At 41.4% G+C, this 19,512-nt stretch overlaps 2 protein-coding genes across 6 annotated transcripts in view; one reads left to right on the top strand and one right to left on the bottom strand.

Annotated features, from left to right (window-relative positions):
• Positions 1–19,512, top strand: part of LOC131693102 (mediator of RNA polymerase II transcription subunit 23) — a 161,961-nt gene that overhangs the window by 31,925 nt on the left and 110,524 nt on the right. For 2 of the 4 annotated variants that reach the window (XM_058980652.1, XM_058980651.1), the window contains exon 9: positions 1,730–2,248. In XM_058980652.1, the coding sequence (XP_058836635.1) occupies positions 1,730–2,231 (502 nt within the window). In that variant the 3' untranslated portion in view covers positions 2,232–2,248. Of the gene's footprint in view, positions 1–1,729; positions 2,383–19,512 lie in introns of those variants that run through there. The other 2 variants (XM_058980649.1, XM_058980648.1) reach the window with 2 other exon arrangements.
• Positions 2,262–5,589, bottom strand: LOC131693107 (probable cytochrome P450 4ac1). Of its 2 annotated transcripts, none has more exons than XM_058980658.1 (3): positions 3,691–5,589; positions 2,865–3,627; positions 2,262–2,592 (listed from the first exon to the last, which is right to left on the bottom strand). In XM_058980658.1, exons 1-3 carry the CDS (start codon positions 4,322–4,324, stop codon positions 2,487–2,489), a joined length of 1,503 nt encoding a protein of 500 aa, XP_058836641.1. In that variant the 5' UTR covers positions 4,325–5,589; the 3' UTR covers positions 2,262–2,486. The 2 variants fall into 2 exon arrangements, with proteins under 2 accessions (XP_058836641.1, XP_058836640.1); XM_058980657.1 differs by having other exon boundaries at positions 2,268–2,592; positions 2,821–3,627; positions 3,691–5,585.

Below are 19,512 nucleotides of genomic sequence, written 5' to 3'. Positions count from 1 at the left end.
AGAACAAAAGCACTTGTTTCCCGGTACAAAGTTGGGTTACGAATGGACCGGTGTTTACTTGGCAGACGTTTGCCACTTCGTCCGATTTTGCAAATTTTGTCTCGCGGGACGGATCAGCCCGCTAAAAAAGTAGTAGTCTTCATTTTATTATTTTCAAAGCTCAACATATTTTGTCGAATGCAATTTTAAATGTTCGTTGTTTCGATGGCATTGTGAGGGAGGACGTATCTGCCTGGTAATGCCAGTCGGGCTGATATTGCTTTGGACTGAGCAGACCAGTTTCTATGGTTATTTGGCGCTTGTTTGAGTAACCAGGGAATTAATTCATGGGGCATTAGGTGTGCGTGGGGAGGACGCATGGTCTTGTCGGAGTGGAGTGATAAATTCAGTTATGTATGAGGGTTGAGAATTGACCATTCGTGATAGGGATCGAAGACCACTTATTGATTTTCCTCGGTCATATCAGCACGAAGAAATGTTTTCATATCCCTGTTGCGAAAGCGGTCGATATTGTTAAGTTGTGGCCTCAGTTCGGTTCCATTCTCGTTTTTTTCTATTCGCGATTTTTTTGTTGCTTTTCCTTTTGCTTGTTTGTCCATCAGCCAGTGCCTTAACGAGTATTGCAAATTGTGCTATTCAAATGGTTGGATTTTATTGCTGGAAGGAGATTCTTGTCCCTTAGTCCCTGTGGAGTGCGCATAAGAACTTCTGCTTATGGATCCAATCCTTTTGGCCCTTTAAACAGTGATACAATGAAGGTCGTTCACTGACATAATTTGGGCCTTGCTGTTGAAAGTAACTGCAGCCATTGGCGTAGTCCTTGTACTGATGGTGGCTTTAACACATTATCATCTTTTCCTTTTGCTGATTTGTCTTCTATATGAATAATGTTTGAATTAACTGTATTCTATATCTTCACTCAGAACTATAGTACTATCAACTATTTCATATTTTTATACTTAGTAATTACTTGGCATTACCAGTAGTTCTCATAACAATAAATAAATCGCGCGTAGACGTGATGGCTTAGAATCTGAATTCTGTTATACTATTGCTACGGAAATAACTCAGTTTTCCACTTCTATTGTCATATTAATTTTGTAGCTTAATATTAATAAAAGCCCCTCTTACTACAAAACCATTATACATGTGCAATTTCGACTATCTACAAGAATAGTACCTGACACAAGAAAAAAGTGAGACGCACACAAAGACATCTTGTATAAGATTCCGCATTTTATCCAAACGGTCGCCGGATAAAATAAGCACCGACAGGATAGGAACCACCAAAAATTCGACGCATGATAGAAAAATGAACATTACTGATTTTTCAAAATATAAGCAATGCTCCTCGTAGTCGGCTATCCGAAGTTCAAGTTGCTTATTAGGCCAATCATATTAATACGACAAATGACAAATTTTCTAAATTTTCGGCAGCCGGCTGCCCAGAGCAATTATTATATGATAACGCTATTGAAATACTTACCAACAATCCTTCCCGAGACGTTGGTATTTATTAGCATCCATGGATCAATATAGATTGCACAATATGGCTCATCATGTGATTCCCAAGCATGTTATTCCAATGAACATTTTGCAATCTCAATTGCTTCTGGTCAATAACGGAATATTAATCACGGGCGATCTCCTATGCTTATATTTATTCAATGTTTGCATACCCTGATGTAGTTACACCATACTAAACAGATTGTTGTTTTTTCCCTTCCAGCTACATTAAAGAGAAGTTCAAACCTATCATAAAATCCGAGTATCAACTCATCTACCTATGTCACGTGGTCGGTCCCTTCCTGAATCGACTAAGCACAGAACGACCACGTGCCGTCTCAGACATCACACTGCTCCTGTACGAGCTGCTCGAACAGGTCGACAAAGCTCAACCGTCGGCTCCCCTCAAATACATGGATCCGATCTGTGATCTGCTGTATCACATCAAGTACATGTTCGTGGGTGATCTGATGAAGTCCGAACTGGAAGCGATCATTCGCCGGTTGCGCCCTGCACTGCAGATGCGTTTACGGTTCATCACACGTTTGAATGTCGACGAGATTGGAGTCGAGCAACAGAGTGTTGAATCCGGTAGCCAAGTCAGTGGGCAGACAAGCCACGCACAGCAGGCCACTAGTGGAGTTGCACAACAGGTTGGCGTTCAACAAGGTGGTACGGGTGGTTCGCAATCCACCGCGAATCATCAGCAACAGAAGCAGCAGTAATGAGCAGCTTGTTGGAGGTGAGTGTTTGCTTTTTTTATTATCTTTTATTGAGATATTCTAGAATTTATACACACTATGATAGGTATAACAACATATAAATCAGCCTCACATTATTATAGTACTATGCAATATATAGTGTCTGCAGTAGGTAGTAGCTAGTTTCTCAATGTTGTAGAAGTGCAGAGAAATTTCCATTCACTTTAGGCACGGCGTTCAAATTTCACTTGAATGGGGTCTTTGGAACGGAGGACCATGTCAGCGATAAAAACTACGTCCTCTCGTTTGGTTATTGGAAGAACTCGAAATTCTCGAAGAACAGATACCAAAATCGCCTTTAACTCGAGCATTGCAAATCGTTGACCTGAAAACAGAGAGATATGAGTATTGTGAAATTAAAGATTCAGAATTATGAATTTAAACTGGTCGGTGCTTAACTCGATCTCAAGGAATATTTTGCATCCTTGAAATTACCCTTTGACAGTTTAATATTGGAATTGTTGAGTAACAACAACTATGTTTTGAACGTAAATAATTTCAGATCATGTGCGTTCGCTGTCTCGAGGGAACCTCTACAAGACAATCCACTCACCGATACAGTTTCTCGGCCCGGCACTGAATGGAACGTACGCATACGGATTACGCTTCTCCACAGCTTCCGGCAAAAATCGGTCCGGATCGAATCGTTCCGGATCGGGAAACTGTTCCGGATCTCGGTGTAAATCGTACAGATGTACGTTGACCATCGAATCTTTCGGAACCAATCGATCGCCGAACAGGGTATCCTCTGAAGTCATTCTAGCGATGAACGGAACCGGTGGATACAGTCGGAGGCATTCTTTGATTACCCTATCCATGTATCGGAGATCATTGTAATCCGCCACGGTCATACGATCTTGGGAGATTCCGCGACCCGAAATGATCATTTCGATTTCCTCGAATAGTTGCTGTTGAATGTCCGTGTGATTGGCGATCAGAAGAAAGATAAAAGTAAAAGCTGAAGCTGTCGTATCGTGTCCTCTGAACATGAATGTATCAACTTCTTCGCGAATTCCTTCATCATCGATTTGTCCTTTCGCCTCGGAAGCTAGCAGGGTATCCAACAGAGCGTACCGTTGATTAGTGTTCAGGTAGATATTCTCTTCAGCAAATTCATCCAAGTTTTTAACATTCGCATGAAACAGTTCTCGTCTCTGTTTGATCACTGATCGAGTGAAGGCATGAATTGGTTTGAGTAGCTTGTTCAGCTCAGCTCGGAATCCTAGGATTTTGTAAGTGAAATCTTCGAACAGCCAAGGGTTCATCACACGGTAAAGTAGCAGCTTGATCATCCCCTGTAGGTTCGATCGGTACTCGTCAGCCATAGTCATTGAATCGAGCTTCACGCCCATAGCAGTTTCTGAAAAATAATCGGACAAGTTCAAACGAAGTCAACCTCAGCGCCTATCAAAGAGCAAAGTACCGCAGATTGTGTTGAGAGTAAATCGTGCGGCCAGTTGTTGTAAAATGCTGCACTTATTCTGATTCACATCTGCATCCAACTGTCGCCGTAATTTGTCGCACTCTTCATGAAACGTTACCAAAAATTTCGGTAAAATATTGAAATGGAAAGCTGCCGTTAGGATCTTCCTCCGATGGAACCATTTCTGACCGGTACTGTTCAGTAGACCTAAACCCATAAACGGATGTAGGAAGTTGTAGATTATACCCTTATCGATCAATCGTGGGCTGGATAGTAGCGTTTCGGTTTCCTTCGCCCGTATTGCGTTAACGATGAGTTCGCCGCGAACTAGCAGTACGTAGCTGTCTCTGAATCTATGCGCCCATCCGCGTGGCAATATGAAAGTACTGACTTGATCGTTGAATAGTAGGCTTAACGCATTTCCCACGAGTGGTAACGGTTGAGGACCCGGGAACTGCTTAGCTGCTCGATAGCTGGAACGTGAGCGTAGGTACAGCTCGAAGAGGATTAGTAATAGTAGTAGAATGAACAGAACTACTGACAAGTACTCCATGCTGAGTGGCTGCCGAAAGAAGACTGGTGAGATCAGAGTAAAACTCGAATCCGTTACGGAGTGAATTTTTGCCATTATCATGTGTGTTTAGCGGCTGATCGACGGGTTCCTATACCCATTTCACATACCATTTTCTATAATCGATGAAATACAGTGCTACTCGGTGCTGATATAGTGAAATGGTGTACCATGACACAGCCATAACAGTTTTATTTTATTTGTAAACAGTATAGGTCAGTAATTAAATGATAAGGATATCTATTATTATTATTGGAACAGCCTGATGCCATTCGTTAATGTAATAACTCACTCATACCACCAACACTATTTTCTTACGGTGAATGACATTGAAATTAATTCTTATGCATGTAGAACACATATAACCTGCATAGGCGACTCCAGCCCAATGATAAAGGCGGGGGTACACCATCCTGGCGAAATGGTTGATTGATCCAGTATCCCATTTAGTTCAAATTTAGACCGTGTACTTCTGGTATAACTAAGGATTGATTCAGAGGTAGGCCGATTAAGTTTTCAATTTTTTTTGTGGAATATCTAGTGTGCATGTTGTAAAAATGGAAACATCCGGTACTATGACTATGAAACAAATAGAACACCATGTGCTTGCTTTGCAAGAGTTTCAATGGAGACGCATGGTTATTTGATGCTGTAGATACAGATGGTTAGGTGGCTTTGATCACATATTTTTCAAAAAAATATTAAACTCCTCTGTTCAAACCGGGCACAATGCGATAGTTCCTGGACTACCTACAGTTCAACTTTAACAGTCTTGCTAGAGGGTACCTAAATTTTTCGTCAATAAATCGTTTTCAAGGAACGGTGTATTGGAATGGTATTTTATGATTTGAAGAATAATTAACCATGGAGTTTTTATTGATTTGAGCACGTGTTTTTCTGTTTAAAAAAAAAAGCTGTAACAGTGATGGTCTTTAACTTCAGAGTGACCCTAGGGTCATACTAGGTTTTGACGGTTTTGACAAAATCAGAATTACAAGCCAGACGAGAATGCCACAAGCGCACGAAACTACTCACATTTTTTCTTGAAATCACTAGCGCTATCACTAGTTTCGAAGCTCTGTAAAATACACTATCATCATTACAAATATACGACAATCCTGCTATGAAATGTCTAGTAAAAATTTATCTTCAACAAGCAGTATTTCAACAACTGATAGAATTTTTATGATCACAAACCAATATTGTACATGAATCAAAGATTCTTGGAATATGTCGTCCACTATCGGTAATTGCGGAAATTTCGGGTTCCGGGTATATTCCACAACTAAAGCCACTTCGGTGATGACTGAACCAATTTACACTAATTTAGTCTCAAATGGAAGGTATAATATGAAGCTGGGATGCACCCCCTATCCACCCCTCCCCCTCCTTCCTCTCAGATCTCTCCCTAATTCTCTCACCACGCCCCCCTCTCAGATTAACCACATACTCAGATTTCTTTTATCCACCCGTGTACCAAAATATGTTGGGTTGCTCCCGACGCGTCCTCCCCATCCACTAATTATATCCCCCCCAACCAACCCGCAATTCAAAATATGTTAACATGAAGACAACATTAAACTCATACTGATAAATCTAATTAAATATTATATTTTTGTTTGTTTCAAGTGTGTCAGTGTCGACATGTTGCTCATCAGGTTCGTAGTAGTCGTGCACTTATATATACTTTCCACAATGTTATATTGAACGTAACCAGCTATTAAATCATAGCTTTGATAAATGAGAAAGGTACAATTGCATACCTACGTGGCTGTTTTTTTGGTGACCTCACTCTTCAACACGTAACTCTGGGACCAGAGCTCTGATCCAAATAAATGTCAATACTAGCCTACGGCAACGTTACACCTTTCAATTAAATATGATATTAATGAAATCGGCCTAGCCATCTCTGATAGAAATGGGTGAGATTATTTGACACATACACATATACACACATACATACACATTAGAGTGACAGAAAAAAATGACCCCCATCGGCCCACCCCTGAGTCGATTCCTAGTCCCACCAGGAGTGTCTGCTCCAAATTTGAGCCAAATCGAACAAGTCTAGCTACCGGACCAACGTGCTTGAAGTTTGTATGGGATTTTTCGACAATTTACATGGAGAAAACCCACTTGCTCACATTTTCGCCGCTAGGTGGCACTGTATACATTAGATTATCACCAAAAGTGAAACTTGAGAAGATAATTTTATTATCTACAACTTTGTTGAAGACTGCAAAGCGATCCGACTCGAACAAAAAAAGTTATTAAACTTTTAACAAAGTGATGTCTGAGTCAGTTTTGCATGGGGCCTAGCAGTGCATGGTAGTGTATCAGTACTAGGTTCTAACAAACTAAACATTTTTGTGCATTAAAGGTTAGATTTAGCTGATTAGTATGTTCGGAAGAATTGTAGTACATAATACGAGTTATGTTTTGGTTAGAAAATTTTAGTTCAATCTGTGACCGCATAGATGGCGCCAACACTATTCGATAATATTCGATTCAACAAAGCTCAGAAATAAATTTCCAAATGTGTACTGCTAATGTCGTACAATTCAGTGCATTCACCGGAAAATATTAAATACGCGTCGATGTCTTTCTTCCAGCAAGGAATTGAAAGCTTTACTGTAATGTTAAAATCTAATTGATACAAACATAACATTAAGGCGGGGCTGGTTGACGGAACGGTGACCTCGGAACATGTTTGGCGCTGTACACGAAATGGGTCATCGGAAAGTCAATTGAGCTAACACCTAACTAAATCCATGAACCAAGTTATTTGCATGAATATATTTAAAAGCATGCCATCTGTTTTCTGTAAATCACTACCAGCTAGTGGGAGATAGGATGGTTAACACACACACACTCACACATAGAGGGCAAGTTAACTTCGGTTTATATTAAAATTTGATGTGTGACCGCACTCTTCAACCCGTAACTCTGGAACCAGAACTCCAATCCAAATAAAACTCAATAGCGACCCATAACGATGCCACACCTTTCATTTGATTATAATCTTGTTGAAATCGGCTCATCCATCAGTTAGAAAAATGACCAAGTTTTTTTGACACATACATACATACAGGCACACTCAGGCACACTTCAACGAGTACTTGATAATTTTCGTGTTGTTCGTAATGTTTAAATTTTTAATTAGTTTTAACTTTTAGTTTTAAGTTTTCATTAAGACAATCTATATCAGATGAAATTATACCAAACAAATAAACAAATATGAGAAAGGCAAAAACGTACAGGGCGATTCAACATGAGGTTTTTTAAGGAGGACCGAACAATGCACAGTGGTTCAGAAGGTGAATTTAGCAGCAATTTTAACTTTTGGCTAAAATTAAATGACTAAAGATTACAATATGTTTAGCAAAGTTGTTGTAATTTGCAAGGCCCTTCTTTTTGCCTAAACAGAAGCTAGGGTGGTTCTAATTTTAGCAACATTGAATTTTTTTTCGAGAGTTGTCCTACTGAAGCTGTAGAGCGTGTGCTAACGTGTATGTAACTTCGCGTGTACAAATTCTACATTAAAACCGTATACCATATTCACGTGTGTTCCAGAATGATCGCGCGCGGACCGTGAATCAGATACTTAATTTTTTGTGTAGATTCTAGGAGAAGGTGGGTTCTTTCATATCACTAGAGTTCCCAGTCATGTTGTCATGGGACGTATTGTCTAGTAAATATGAGCTTAATTTTTTTAATTGGTATAACTGAATGTATGGACCTAAGTTGCTAGAATGCAGGGTAAAGATTTCTGGACGTGACCGATTCATGATCGCGAGCGTGTGCTAATTCGCGTTTGGAACTTCATAAGTACTAAAACGTTCACATTGTTACCGGAGTGTTATCAAGTTCGCGGGAGTAGGTGTGCGTAGATGATCGCGAAGGGCTTAAGCCTTCGTATGTTGACGTGTTTGTCGCGTGTACGTGACTTCGCGTGTATAAATTCGATTTTGTAACCCTGTGGCCATTCACATATTCGCATGTGTTCTTGGATGGCCACGCGGACCGATATTCTGATATTTAGTTTTCGGTGTACGGATGACATTCTGACAGGGACTCCCATATCACTACGGAAGTTATTTTTTTCCTAATTTTTCAAATTGATTTTTTTTTGTTTTTTTTTATTAATATGGCATGGGCCTAGACTGTTGATACCGATGATAGAGATTTCCGGACGTGTTCGATTCATAATCGCGCGAGCGCGGGAGTTTGTAGGTTGACGCTTGAGATCGCGTTTTTAATTTTTTGAGTGCTGAGACGATCACCTTATCACCGGGGTGTTATCGTGTTTGCGAGATCGTGGGCGTAGGTTGCTTGGATAATCGCGAGGGGCCCAAATGTTTGCATGCTGACGTAATTTCGTAACATGGTTATGCGAACCGTGAGTCTGATGTTAAATTTTCGGTGCACGATTTAGATTCTATCAGAGAGTGGGTTTCCTTATATCGCTAGGGTTCCCGGTCATGTCGCCATGAGACGTGTTATCTAATAAGTATGAACGTATTTTCGTTGTTCACGTAAAACAAAACGACACTACTCTTGATAGCGCAAGCTGAGAAAGAAATATACAGTATACAGTTTATAATCAAATAGTAAATTTAAAATGACTTACATAATTAGTGCGCATAGTGAAAGCAAATTCAAGATTGGTGTTCTACTAGCTTTTGATTATATAAATCCGATAATAAACGTTCTCCCAACTGCGGTTATTGTAAATATATAATTATTTTAATTCAATAAATCCACGTTATTTACCTAACCTATTTCCTCAGTCGGCTCGTACCGAACGTGTGCCACCTTCGAACGGCGTATCGAACGCACTTCAGCTAAAGTATTAAGTAATTAATAAATGTCCCAGTGGACAGAATATCGCCTAAGGCTGCGTATCGTACTTAAGTACATAATACCTACATTTTAAAAATGATTAATTCGACACGTGGTTTAATTGTACGGGATAGTTTTACTGGACGACTAATCGCGATGCTCCTCTCGACAACTTTGACATACCATATGCCACACTGCTGAGTCATGTGAACTGTTACTCGATTCAACACAAGGTTGTCTCACCGAGTAGTGTTGCCGGAGGCATTTCTGTGCCCACATTCCCCCTCTCGTAACGGTGAGTGTTGACCTCAGCTCTGCCCGTTGGTGTCACGTCCAACACTGCTAGCTTTGACACCGGTCGGCGAAACAGTCCACCTGAGGTTTGAACGATCGCCTGTCTTACTCGACCATCTTGCCCTTTCATTACCTCCAACACTCGTCCCCGATCATGGATCATTTCTCCGCGTTTCATCAATAATTATTACCAGGTCCCCAGCTTCCACAGGCTTAACTTCACGAAACCACTTCGTACGTTTGGTTAGAGTCGGGAGATATTCACGAATCCACCGCGACCAGAAGCAATCTAGGTTTCTTTGGATCAAGTCCCAAGAGTTGCGAATGGTACGTCCGTTCGCCGTCGCTATGGCTGGTTGTTTGATGCCATTTGAGCTGCCCAAAAGAAAATGGTTTGGAGTCAACGCTTCATGCTCCACGGAATCGATAGGTAAATAAGTCAACGGCCTAGTGTTCACAATCGCCTCCGCTTCTACCACCATCGTCTGCAAAGCTTCGTCTGTAAATCTGCGATCTTGTGGGAGATTGATCATGGCAGCTTTTACGGATCGCACCATTCGCTCCCATGAGCCACCCATATGTGGGGCGGAGGGAGGAATGAACACCCACTTTGTACACGCGTTAGTGAAAGTTTCGGCTGCTTCAGTTTCTATTCGTTTGATCTGCTCCTTCAGGATATGATCGGCTCCGACAAAGTTCCGTCCGTTGTCAGAATGGATTTCAAGAGGTGCCCCTCTACGGCATATGAATCGCCGGATGGAAGAAATGCATGACTGTGTAGATAATTCGTGGGCTACTTCGACATGCACTGCACGAATTGTGAGGCATGTAAATAGCGCAATCCATCTCTTCACATTTGTCCTACCGACTTTCACTAGTATAGGTAAAGTAGTCCAGGCCTACGAAACTGAAAGGACGTACACAAGCAGACAAACGGGCCGTCGGTAATAGTGCCATCCTCGGGATGACTGGGCGGGTTTTGTGCACCTTGCACCATTGACATCCCCTCGTTATCTTTTTTATAAGAACGCGAAGCCTTGGTATATAAAAAAGTTGTCGCAGCTCATTACACACAGTCTCGGGATTCCCATGGAGAAACTTGCGATGATAATGGTTTATAAGAAGTCTCGTAACTTGATGAGTCTTGGGAAGAATCACAGGATATTTCATACTACAAGGAGCCAGTTCGGCTGCACCTATCCGCCCATTTACTCTTATTACGCCGTCTCCGTCCAGCTTTGGAGTTGCTGTGTAAATGTCGCTAGATTTCAAGAGGGTGGCTTGTTCGTCAAAGGGCAAATCATTGTTTTTTGCGAGGAGTACGAGCTCATCGGGGTACACCTCTCTTTGTACAAGCTTCCATATCAGGGTTTCACCGTCTTGTAGTTCCTTTTGGGTCAGCACGATTCCTCGCGTTCGATCGGCTCTTCCTTTGCTTCCAAATGGTAGCTGCTCTTGTCACATATGCCGACGCTCTTGAAAGACGACTCCCACTAGAAAAGCGACCAAAATCAATCAAAGCTTCCGGTAATGTCTCTTGGTGAAGAAAACAAGGGCGAATCTCTTCTTTGGTAGAAAGAATTGGCTGCTTCGATCGTGGCCACTTATCCTCCGGCAAATATAGGAAAGCAGGTCCCGTACACCAGCGACAGGTTGCATCAAAACAGGGTCCTCTACCCCATTTAGTGGCTTCGTCGGCGACGTTAAATTTACTCGGTACCCATCTCCATTCGTTTTCGCTGGTCATAGTTAAAATTTCCCCTACACGACAAGCAACGAACTGTCTATATGTACGGTGATCGGAACAGATCCAGGATAATACCGTGGCTGAATCTGACCACAAAAATCGCTTGCGCACAGCTATTGTATGATTGTCGACGACAAACGACAGTAGGGAAGCTCCTAACAATGCAGTCATCAATTCTAAACGTGGGATTGAAGCGTGTTTCAATGGGACTACTTTCGTTTTAGCTGCCACCAAGGTGTACTGAAAGGTTCCGTCTGGCCGTCTGATCCGAAAATATACAGCGGCTGAATATGCAACCTCACTTGCATCCACGAAGACGTGGGCTTGCAATGAGTCATATATAGATTTATTGGCATCTTCAAAATAACATCGAGGGATACGCAAACGGCTCACCTGCTTCATCAACTCAACCCATTGTTTCCAACGACTAAAGTGGTTATCGCTCACGGGCTCGTCCCAGGTGATTCCTGTGCGCCAAATATCCTGCAGAAGTATCTTCCCGTGCACTAAGAACGAGGCCAGCAACCCTAGAGGGTCGAAAAGGCTCATGACTGCTTTTAAAACTTGCCTCTTTGTAGGTCTCGCTCCCGCCACCAATATCATCTGGATTCTATCATTGAAGGACGTAGAGAAACTCAAAGTATCGTTTTTCGAGTGCCAGAGCAAGCCCAGAACACGTTCAGTAAGGGTACCTTTTCCTGCCGTAAGATGTTTTGCTGCTGCGTTTGAGGTTTCTCCAAGATGATCTAAAACTTCTCTGCTATTAGACGCCCAGTTGTGGATGTCGAAGCCACCCTTAGAATGGATCAGCCGTACTTCGCTGGCAACGGATTTCGCTTCATCTACTGTTTCGAAACTGTCGAGATAGTCGTCAACATAGTGACTCTTGACGATTCCTTGCACCGTTCTGGGGAACTGGTCAATGAATTCCACCGCATTTTTATTTTTGATAAACTGTGCGGAAGTCGGTGAACTTGTAGCCCCGAAAGTTGCTACGTCCATCAGGAAGATCACTGGCTTTTCATTTGGATTTTCACGCCATAGAAATCGTTGAGAATGTTTATCGGGGTCGTTAATGCCCACCTGATGAAACATTTCTTTGATATCGCTAGATATAGCCACTGGATACTGGCGGAAGCGAAACAAAACTGCAGGCAAGGGCGTTAAGAGATCGGGTCCGGGCAGGAGGACTGAGTTCAGGGAAATACCATCTACTTTTGCTGCAGCGTCCCATACTAATCTTACCTTCCCTGGTTTGTTGGGGTTGGTAACTGCCCCTAACGGAAGATACCAAATACGCCGTGGATCAGCTGCAGCCAGCTCTGCATCGGTGGCACGATGTGTGTAACCTTTCTGTGTGTACTCAGTAATCTGTCGTTGTATATTCTCCTTCAATATTGGATCTCGGAACATGCGACGTTCTAAGCACTCCAATCGCCGTCGAGCCATCAGATAACTATCTGGGAACTCAATGTTATTATGCTTCCATAGCAAGCCGGTCTTGAATTTGTCGCCTACCCGTGCGGTTGTTTCTTCGAGAAGGTTTCGAGCCCTTTTTTCACCATCTGATTCATGTTTCATCGTCGATTTTACACCACAATCCTCAGCAGAAATGTAGTCTTTCACCATCTCGTTCAGACTCTCACATTCACAAATGTGAAAGTTAAGCAATTCAGACGACTCGCGCACATTCGAGAGCTTCCCGTAAACCGACCAACCAAGTCGGGATTTTGCAGCAATCGGACCTTCTTTTCCCTCTTTAATTATCCTTGGAACGGCCAGCGATAAATCTCGGAGACCAATCAACAGTTGCGGCTTTGCTTCCTCATAGCTGTGTATTTGTAGACCTTTAAGATGCTCAAATCTTCGCTGTAGCTCCTTGAATCGCAGAGTTTGCGACGGAAGATTTAGGCAGCTTACCATGTGGGCATTATTTATAACGTAATGTTCCTGTCGACCGACCTCAGACACTTCTAGTGTCACTAGCTGCGATTCCTCCTCGGAACGAGTCATGTTTCCCGTCCATTTTAAACATAAGGGAACTTTTGGACCTTCCACACCAAGTTGTTCAGTCAGACTCATCTCGACGAGCGTTGTGGATGACCCTTCATCAAGAAAGGCAAACGTGTTCACAGCCTTCAACCCCGCGTGAAGGGTTATTGGTACAATCCGGAACAATATTGACAGCCCACAATGGTTGTAGGCGTGATTTTCGGTAGATGGTTCGGTGGTAGATGTGTTCACCATGAGTGACTCAGAATGCAGAAGGGGATTGTGCCGAAACTGGCAACCGTTAATTTCGCATCGGTTTGTTACACGGCATGCTCGCCGGCCATACGAATTTAAACAGCAACGGCACAACTTCAATGAATGAACGGTTTTCCAGCGGTCACCGACATTACTCTCCTTGAACTTTTTACATTCCTTCACACGATGACCAGCTTTATTGCAAACTAAACAGTTTCTTATAGTATCAATCTTGTTCTTACCTACATTTGTAGGTACAACCGTTTCTGTGTGAGTATGTAGAAATCCTCTCTCTCTAGGCTTGACCTTTTCGGGCTTCCCGTGATTTCCAACGTAGAGCACCACCTTGCTTACAGACTCAACCACAGATGACATGAAGTCGCTGAATATTTGTAGTGTGGGTGCAGGAAAATAAATCAAATGTTGTGCCCACTGTAGCTTAACATTTGCTGGTAGCTTTTCTACGAGTTCCTGCAGAAGTACTGGATTAGAAAGGTGAGCGTGTTGGCCAGCAGAGATGAGATGTTGCGTCAGATTTTGCACGGTCATACCAAATTCGGGGTCGGGCAATCTCGTACGTTTGTGATTAATTTGTTTATTATCACCTCGGGCCTTCCATAGAGGGTTTGAAGTGTTTTAATAACATCCGGGACTGATTCGGGGGTCAATAAATAGTACCGCACCGACTTTAAGACATCACCCTTTAGGCAACGTTGCAAACGAGCAAGATTTTCCGCCAGGTTGTAACCACACGCCGCCGTTGAATTATTAAAACTGCTAATAAAAATAGGCCATTCTTCGGGGTCCCCAGAGAACTCCGGCAAATCACGCGACATCACTTGTCTGGCTGCTATTTGTTCCGGAGATGGTTTATGAACCTGAGTTAATCTGGGAGGTGCTTCATTTTGATCAGCGTGTAGGCGCGGTGGCATGGCAATCAGGGTTGTTAATACGATACATTTTTCACGATAATTTATCGGCGTTACTCGTTAACGATAATGTATCGTCATCGGAAACTCCGTTAACGATAATGTATCGTCGCCTTCATCGTCATCGCCGATAATTGTATCGTCGTATTCATCGTCATCGTCGGTTAATCGGTTATCGCGATATATTTTGCGTTACTTTCCAGTTTATTGGAGTTGAAGTTGATGCAGTTAACTTTAAATTGTTTACAAATAAATACCTATTGAAGGACATGTTGTTGGCAGTTGAAAATCAATATTTTTGGACAATTTCTATGTACAGCGGGGTCCGACGATGCGCCAAAATGAAATTTTTTCAACTTTTCGGAATTGTATTATATTGAAGGGAAAGTTGTTGGCAATTGAAGATCAATAATTTTGGACTTTTTCAATACGCAGAAGGGTCCGACGATGTGTCAAAATGGAATTTTTTCAACTTTTCGAGTAAGCCGGTGCACAGAAGTGTCCCAGGTGCACAGTGTTTCCAAGCGACAAAAAGGTGATCAAAGATGTTTTGACCATGAAGAAAACAAATTTTGAGCAATTGTGTAATTAGTAATGTTTAGAACGCAAAAACATATATTGAAAAATCTACTATACCACTATTATTAGGCCTTTCACAAATTACACTACACATTTAAAAGGTGTGGTGATAAACAGATTTCATTATAGTTTTAATTTAAACTAGAAGATTTTGGATTTTAAAAAGGAGAATATGCATATTTCCAATCTTTGTTTTCCTTTTCTAGTTGGGAAGCATTTAGCCCCCTCCTCCGTTTCTTCTTTCCACTATGTAACAAGATCCTTCATGCTTTCTTGTTTTACTCTTAAATATGTAGTGTAATTTATGAACGGCCTCATAATAGAGCTTTAGTCGTTTTTTAAATACAGTGAAGACTCATTTTTATCAGCCCCTTGGTGAATTTTAGACTGATAAAACGATGGACTGGACTAACATATTTTTTTCTTTTTTTTTTTTAATAAACCGCAGCGGTTAATATATTCTTCTTTAGTCCCTCGACAAAGCCTCATAATCTGTTCTGATCATTTAATAAAAATGTCCCTTAAACACGTCTTACAGTACAGTATTTTTATTTTTGTATATTTTGCATCACTAAGATAAGAAAAATATGCTAAAGAAGGAATTTACTCGAATTTGACTTGAACGTAGGCTAGAGCTCACCAAACGTTTTTGATAGTGTTTGTTTTACAGATTCGTATTGGTATAGCTTCGTCGGCTTCCATACCAAAATATTGCTTTTGAACACTAAAACATTCGACAACTTCTAAAATGTAAGAGATACAAATAAACTAGCATTACAAAAATTCTGTATTTTTTATGCATAGTAAAATCTTGGAACATTTTGAAATTCTACAAAATTACCAGGGCAAGTATTTTGAAAACAGCAATTTTCGGGGGTATATCAAAGCTATCTCCACAAATGTATATTAAAATCGACAGATAGGCACATTGTCTCTTCAGTAAAGTTAAAGCTCAACAACTTTGTCAGAAAAAGTTTTTTTTATTTTCATAAATGACCAAACGAAAACTTGCTTCTCAGCTTCTGAGGGATTAATCACCCAAATAATACTTTTTAAATGCAAAAAAATATAAATAAACATTGCGGAAGACACAATAGCTAAAAAATGTTTTTTCGTGGTTCAAAGAATTTCTTTCACCTTTTTGACACTTTGGAAACACTGTGCACTGGTGGATCCTCCTGTAAATTGAAAATGTTCAAAACTATCGATTTTAAACTGCCAACTACCAAACTTTCCCTTCAATATAAAACATTCCCGAAAAGTTGACAAAAAATCCATTTTGGCACATCGTCTTACCCCCCCCCCTCCCCCTGATTTCTGATTTTCAACTGCCAACAATAGTTATTTATTTCTAAACAATTGAAAGTTAACCGCATCTACTTCAACTCCAATAAACGGGAAAGTAACGCAAAATGTATCGCGATAACCACCGATGAATTATCGACGATGACGATGAATCCGACGATACATTATCGTTAACGGAGTTTCCGATGACGTTGAAAGGTGGTTAACGTTATCGACGATGACGATTAATTATCGATTAACAACCCTGCATGGCATAGGATGAACGTGCGATTAAATTGCGCAGCTGTTCATTCGTGAACGTATTAGGTATGTTCAGATCAGGCTCTGGTGGACCGTTTATAACCGGGAACGCGATTGCTTCGCCCGTGAAGCCCGTTGTCTTCGGAAGAAGCGTAACTCCGTCGTTCGTTCGAAACTGATTGTTTTGCTGTTGTTGGAACATCGGTCGTGCTGCTTCTATTGCAAGTTTCGAACCTGCTTTAGGGATCGTTCCGGTATTGATATCAGGTAACAAACGTGCTGAAGGCGGCAGAGGATGCTGCTCTGGCCGCTTTAGATTTGAAGTCGACATGTGTGCCTGACACATCTGCAACTGTTCTTGAAGTTGTTGTAACTGTAGGATGGATGGCCGTGGGTTTACCTGACAATTATGCAGTTGCTGTCGAAGCAGTTGTAATGATCGAGATTCGGCTTCTCTCTGGGGCGTTACGTTTGGTTGGTTTCGATGAGAAGATGAAACGTCTGGTAGAAGTTGAGAGCGTGTACGAGTTTCTCCGCCAGCACCATCTTCGTCACTCACGAGCACGATCGGAGTTCGCACATGGCTGTTTCCAAGATTTATTTGACCAGCTGTTTCCGTGGCCGACGCTCGTGGCATTTGCTGATCGACCCACTTTGAGACATGCTTGGCTCGTTCCCGGTTCTCGATCTCGTCGACTCGGCTTCGAACACTTCGATTCCCGACATCTTCCTCTTCTAGCATTGTCGCTTCCATCAACTGGAACTTTTCCTCTAGAAACCGTTTTTCGATATCGAGTTCGAGCTGCCTTTTCGCTAGTTCCTTTCGCTCTTCAAGATGCTGAAGGGATAGCTCAAGACGGTTTTTTCGGCTGGATCCGGACTTGATCGACGCGGACTTTGATGAAGCGGAAGGGCATCTACAGCATACCCAATCACGACTTGCAATGGAGTCCGTCACTCCGGCACACGTGTAGTGCCACCAGTTATTACATTTGTCGCACTGTACAAGGTTGTCGGCTGAATCCGGTCTTTTGCAGGCCACGCAACTGGACACTTGCCCTGCGGGAGGAGTTGTATTGAAGACGTCGTCGGTGTTTTCCATAATTATCTTGAAGTTTTGTTCACGTAAAACAAAACGACACTACTCTTGATAGCGAATTTTATTTGCTTCAAGCTGAGAAAGAAATATACAGTATACAGTTTATAATCAAATAGTAAATTTAAAATGACTTACATAATTAGTGCGCATAGTGAAAGCAAATTCAAGATTGGTGTTCTACTAGCTTTTGATTATATAAATCCGATAATAAACGTTCTCCCAACTGCGGTTATTGTAAATATATAATTATTTTAATTCAATAAATCCACGTTATTTACCTAACCTATTTCCTCAGTCGGCTCGTACCGAACGTGTGCCACCTTCGAACGGCGTATCGAACGCACTTCAGCTAAAGTATTAAGTAATTAATAAATGTCCCAGTGGACAGAATATCGCCTAAGGCTGCGTATCGTACTTAAGTACATAATACCTACATTTTAAAAATGATTAATTCGACACGTGGTTTAATTGTACGGGATAGTTTTACTGGACGACTAATCGCGATGCTCCTCTCGACAACTTTGACATACCATATGCCACACTGCTGAGTCATATGAACTGTTACTCGATTCAACACAAGGTTGTCTCACCGAGTAGTGTTGCCGGAGGCATTTCTGTGCCAACATTCTTAATTGGTCCTCCTGAAGGTATGGACCAGGGCTTCGATGGCATTTTTGTAGGTTTCCGCTTGAGCCCGCGTTTAAGAACGTATGAGTGTTAAGACGTTCACTATCGCCGAGGTGTAATCATGTTTGCGAGATCGCGGGCATAGGTGTACGTGGGTGGTCGCGAAGAGCTCTAGCGTTTGTATGTTAACTTGTTTTTCGCGTGTGCTAGCGTGTACTTCTCGTGTATACACTCGATTCTGTGACCATGGTATCATTCACACATTTGTGTGTGGTCCTGAACGATCGCGCGAGTCGTGAATCTGATACTAAATTTCAGTGTGCGGTTCAGACGCTAAAAGGGAGTGAGTTCTCTCGTATGAACTGTAGTTCCCGGTCATGTCGACATATAACGTGTTATCTGGTGGTTATGAGTGTCATTTTTGACTGACCCAGCTGAAGGCAGTCTAAGACTTGAAAAGAAGATATAAAAGATAATAGATGAGAAATGTAATGGATTAGACAGGTACAAAATACTGCTGAAGTTATGATCATCGCATTACAAATATACATTAGTACTTCAAACACTACTAATACTTGAATAGCCAACCACCACACATAGCACATCCTTTCTCAATTTGTTATTGGTTGATTGTTGGTTGTGAGCTGGTAAAGAGAGGAAAAGTATAGAACAGAAAAAGGCTCACATCAGCCCTCCCGTCCTCATCGATACACCACTATCGAGGCGTATTGTAAGCAACATCTTGAAGCGAGCTTCTTATATAATTCGAATTCTGAGTAGTCATAATGATTGGTGGATTATTAGCATGAGAACTAATTAACCTCAAGTAGCAGAACTTGGTGCAAATAGAAACTAAAAAGAGCGAAGGTCCTTATATTTAGATAACTATATTGAAGCTTTTGTGGCTTGACGATGTTTACAATACCGTCAATCCCATCAACCTGCAAGAGGGGTTTTTTTTTATTCATTTCGTTTATTTGATAGGCACAAATGCGTTAACTTGACGGTGCCAAATACTTTTGTTTTTACATTTTGGATATCTTAAAACTACAGTGTTGAAATATTTTTTTTACAAAGGAAAAGAAAGTTTACAGCTATCTTAAGACTAGAAATAAGATTCAATATACAAGAGAGGGCCAAAAGATTTTTTTATGAAAAAATTTAAAACAAGGGATTCACTTTGATATACAAGAGGGGGAGTAATAGTATTTTACGAAATATTTTACGGTTATCTTAAAACTAACAATATAGTTTAGTACACAAAAGGGGGAACAAATATTTATGAGAAACTTCACAGAAATCTTAAAACTAGGGATTCAATTCTATTTACAAGATGGAGGAC

The sequence above is a fragment of the Topomyia yanbarensis genome, chromosome 3, assembly GCF_030247195.1.
Source record: "Topomyia yanbarensis strain Yona2022 chromosome 3, ASM3024719v1, whole genome shotgun sequence".
Taxonomy (NCBI): domain Eukaryota; kingdom Metazoa; phylum Arthropoda; class Insecta; order Diptera; family Culicidae; genus Topomyia; species Topomyia yanbarensis.
The sequence above is the reverse complement of the archived record's forward strand: the minus strand, read 5'-3'. Positions and strand labels throughout refer to the sequence as shown.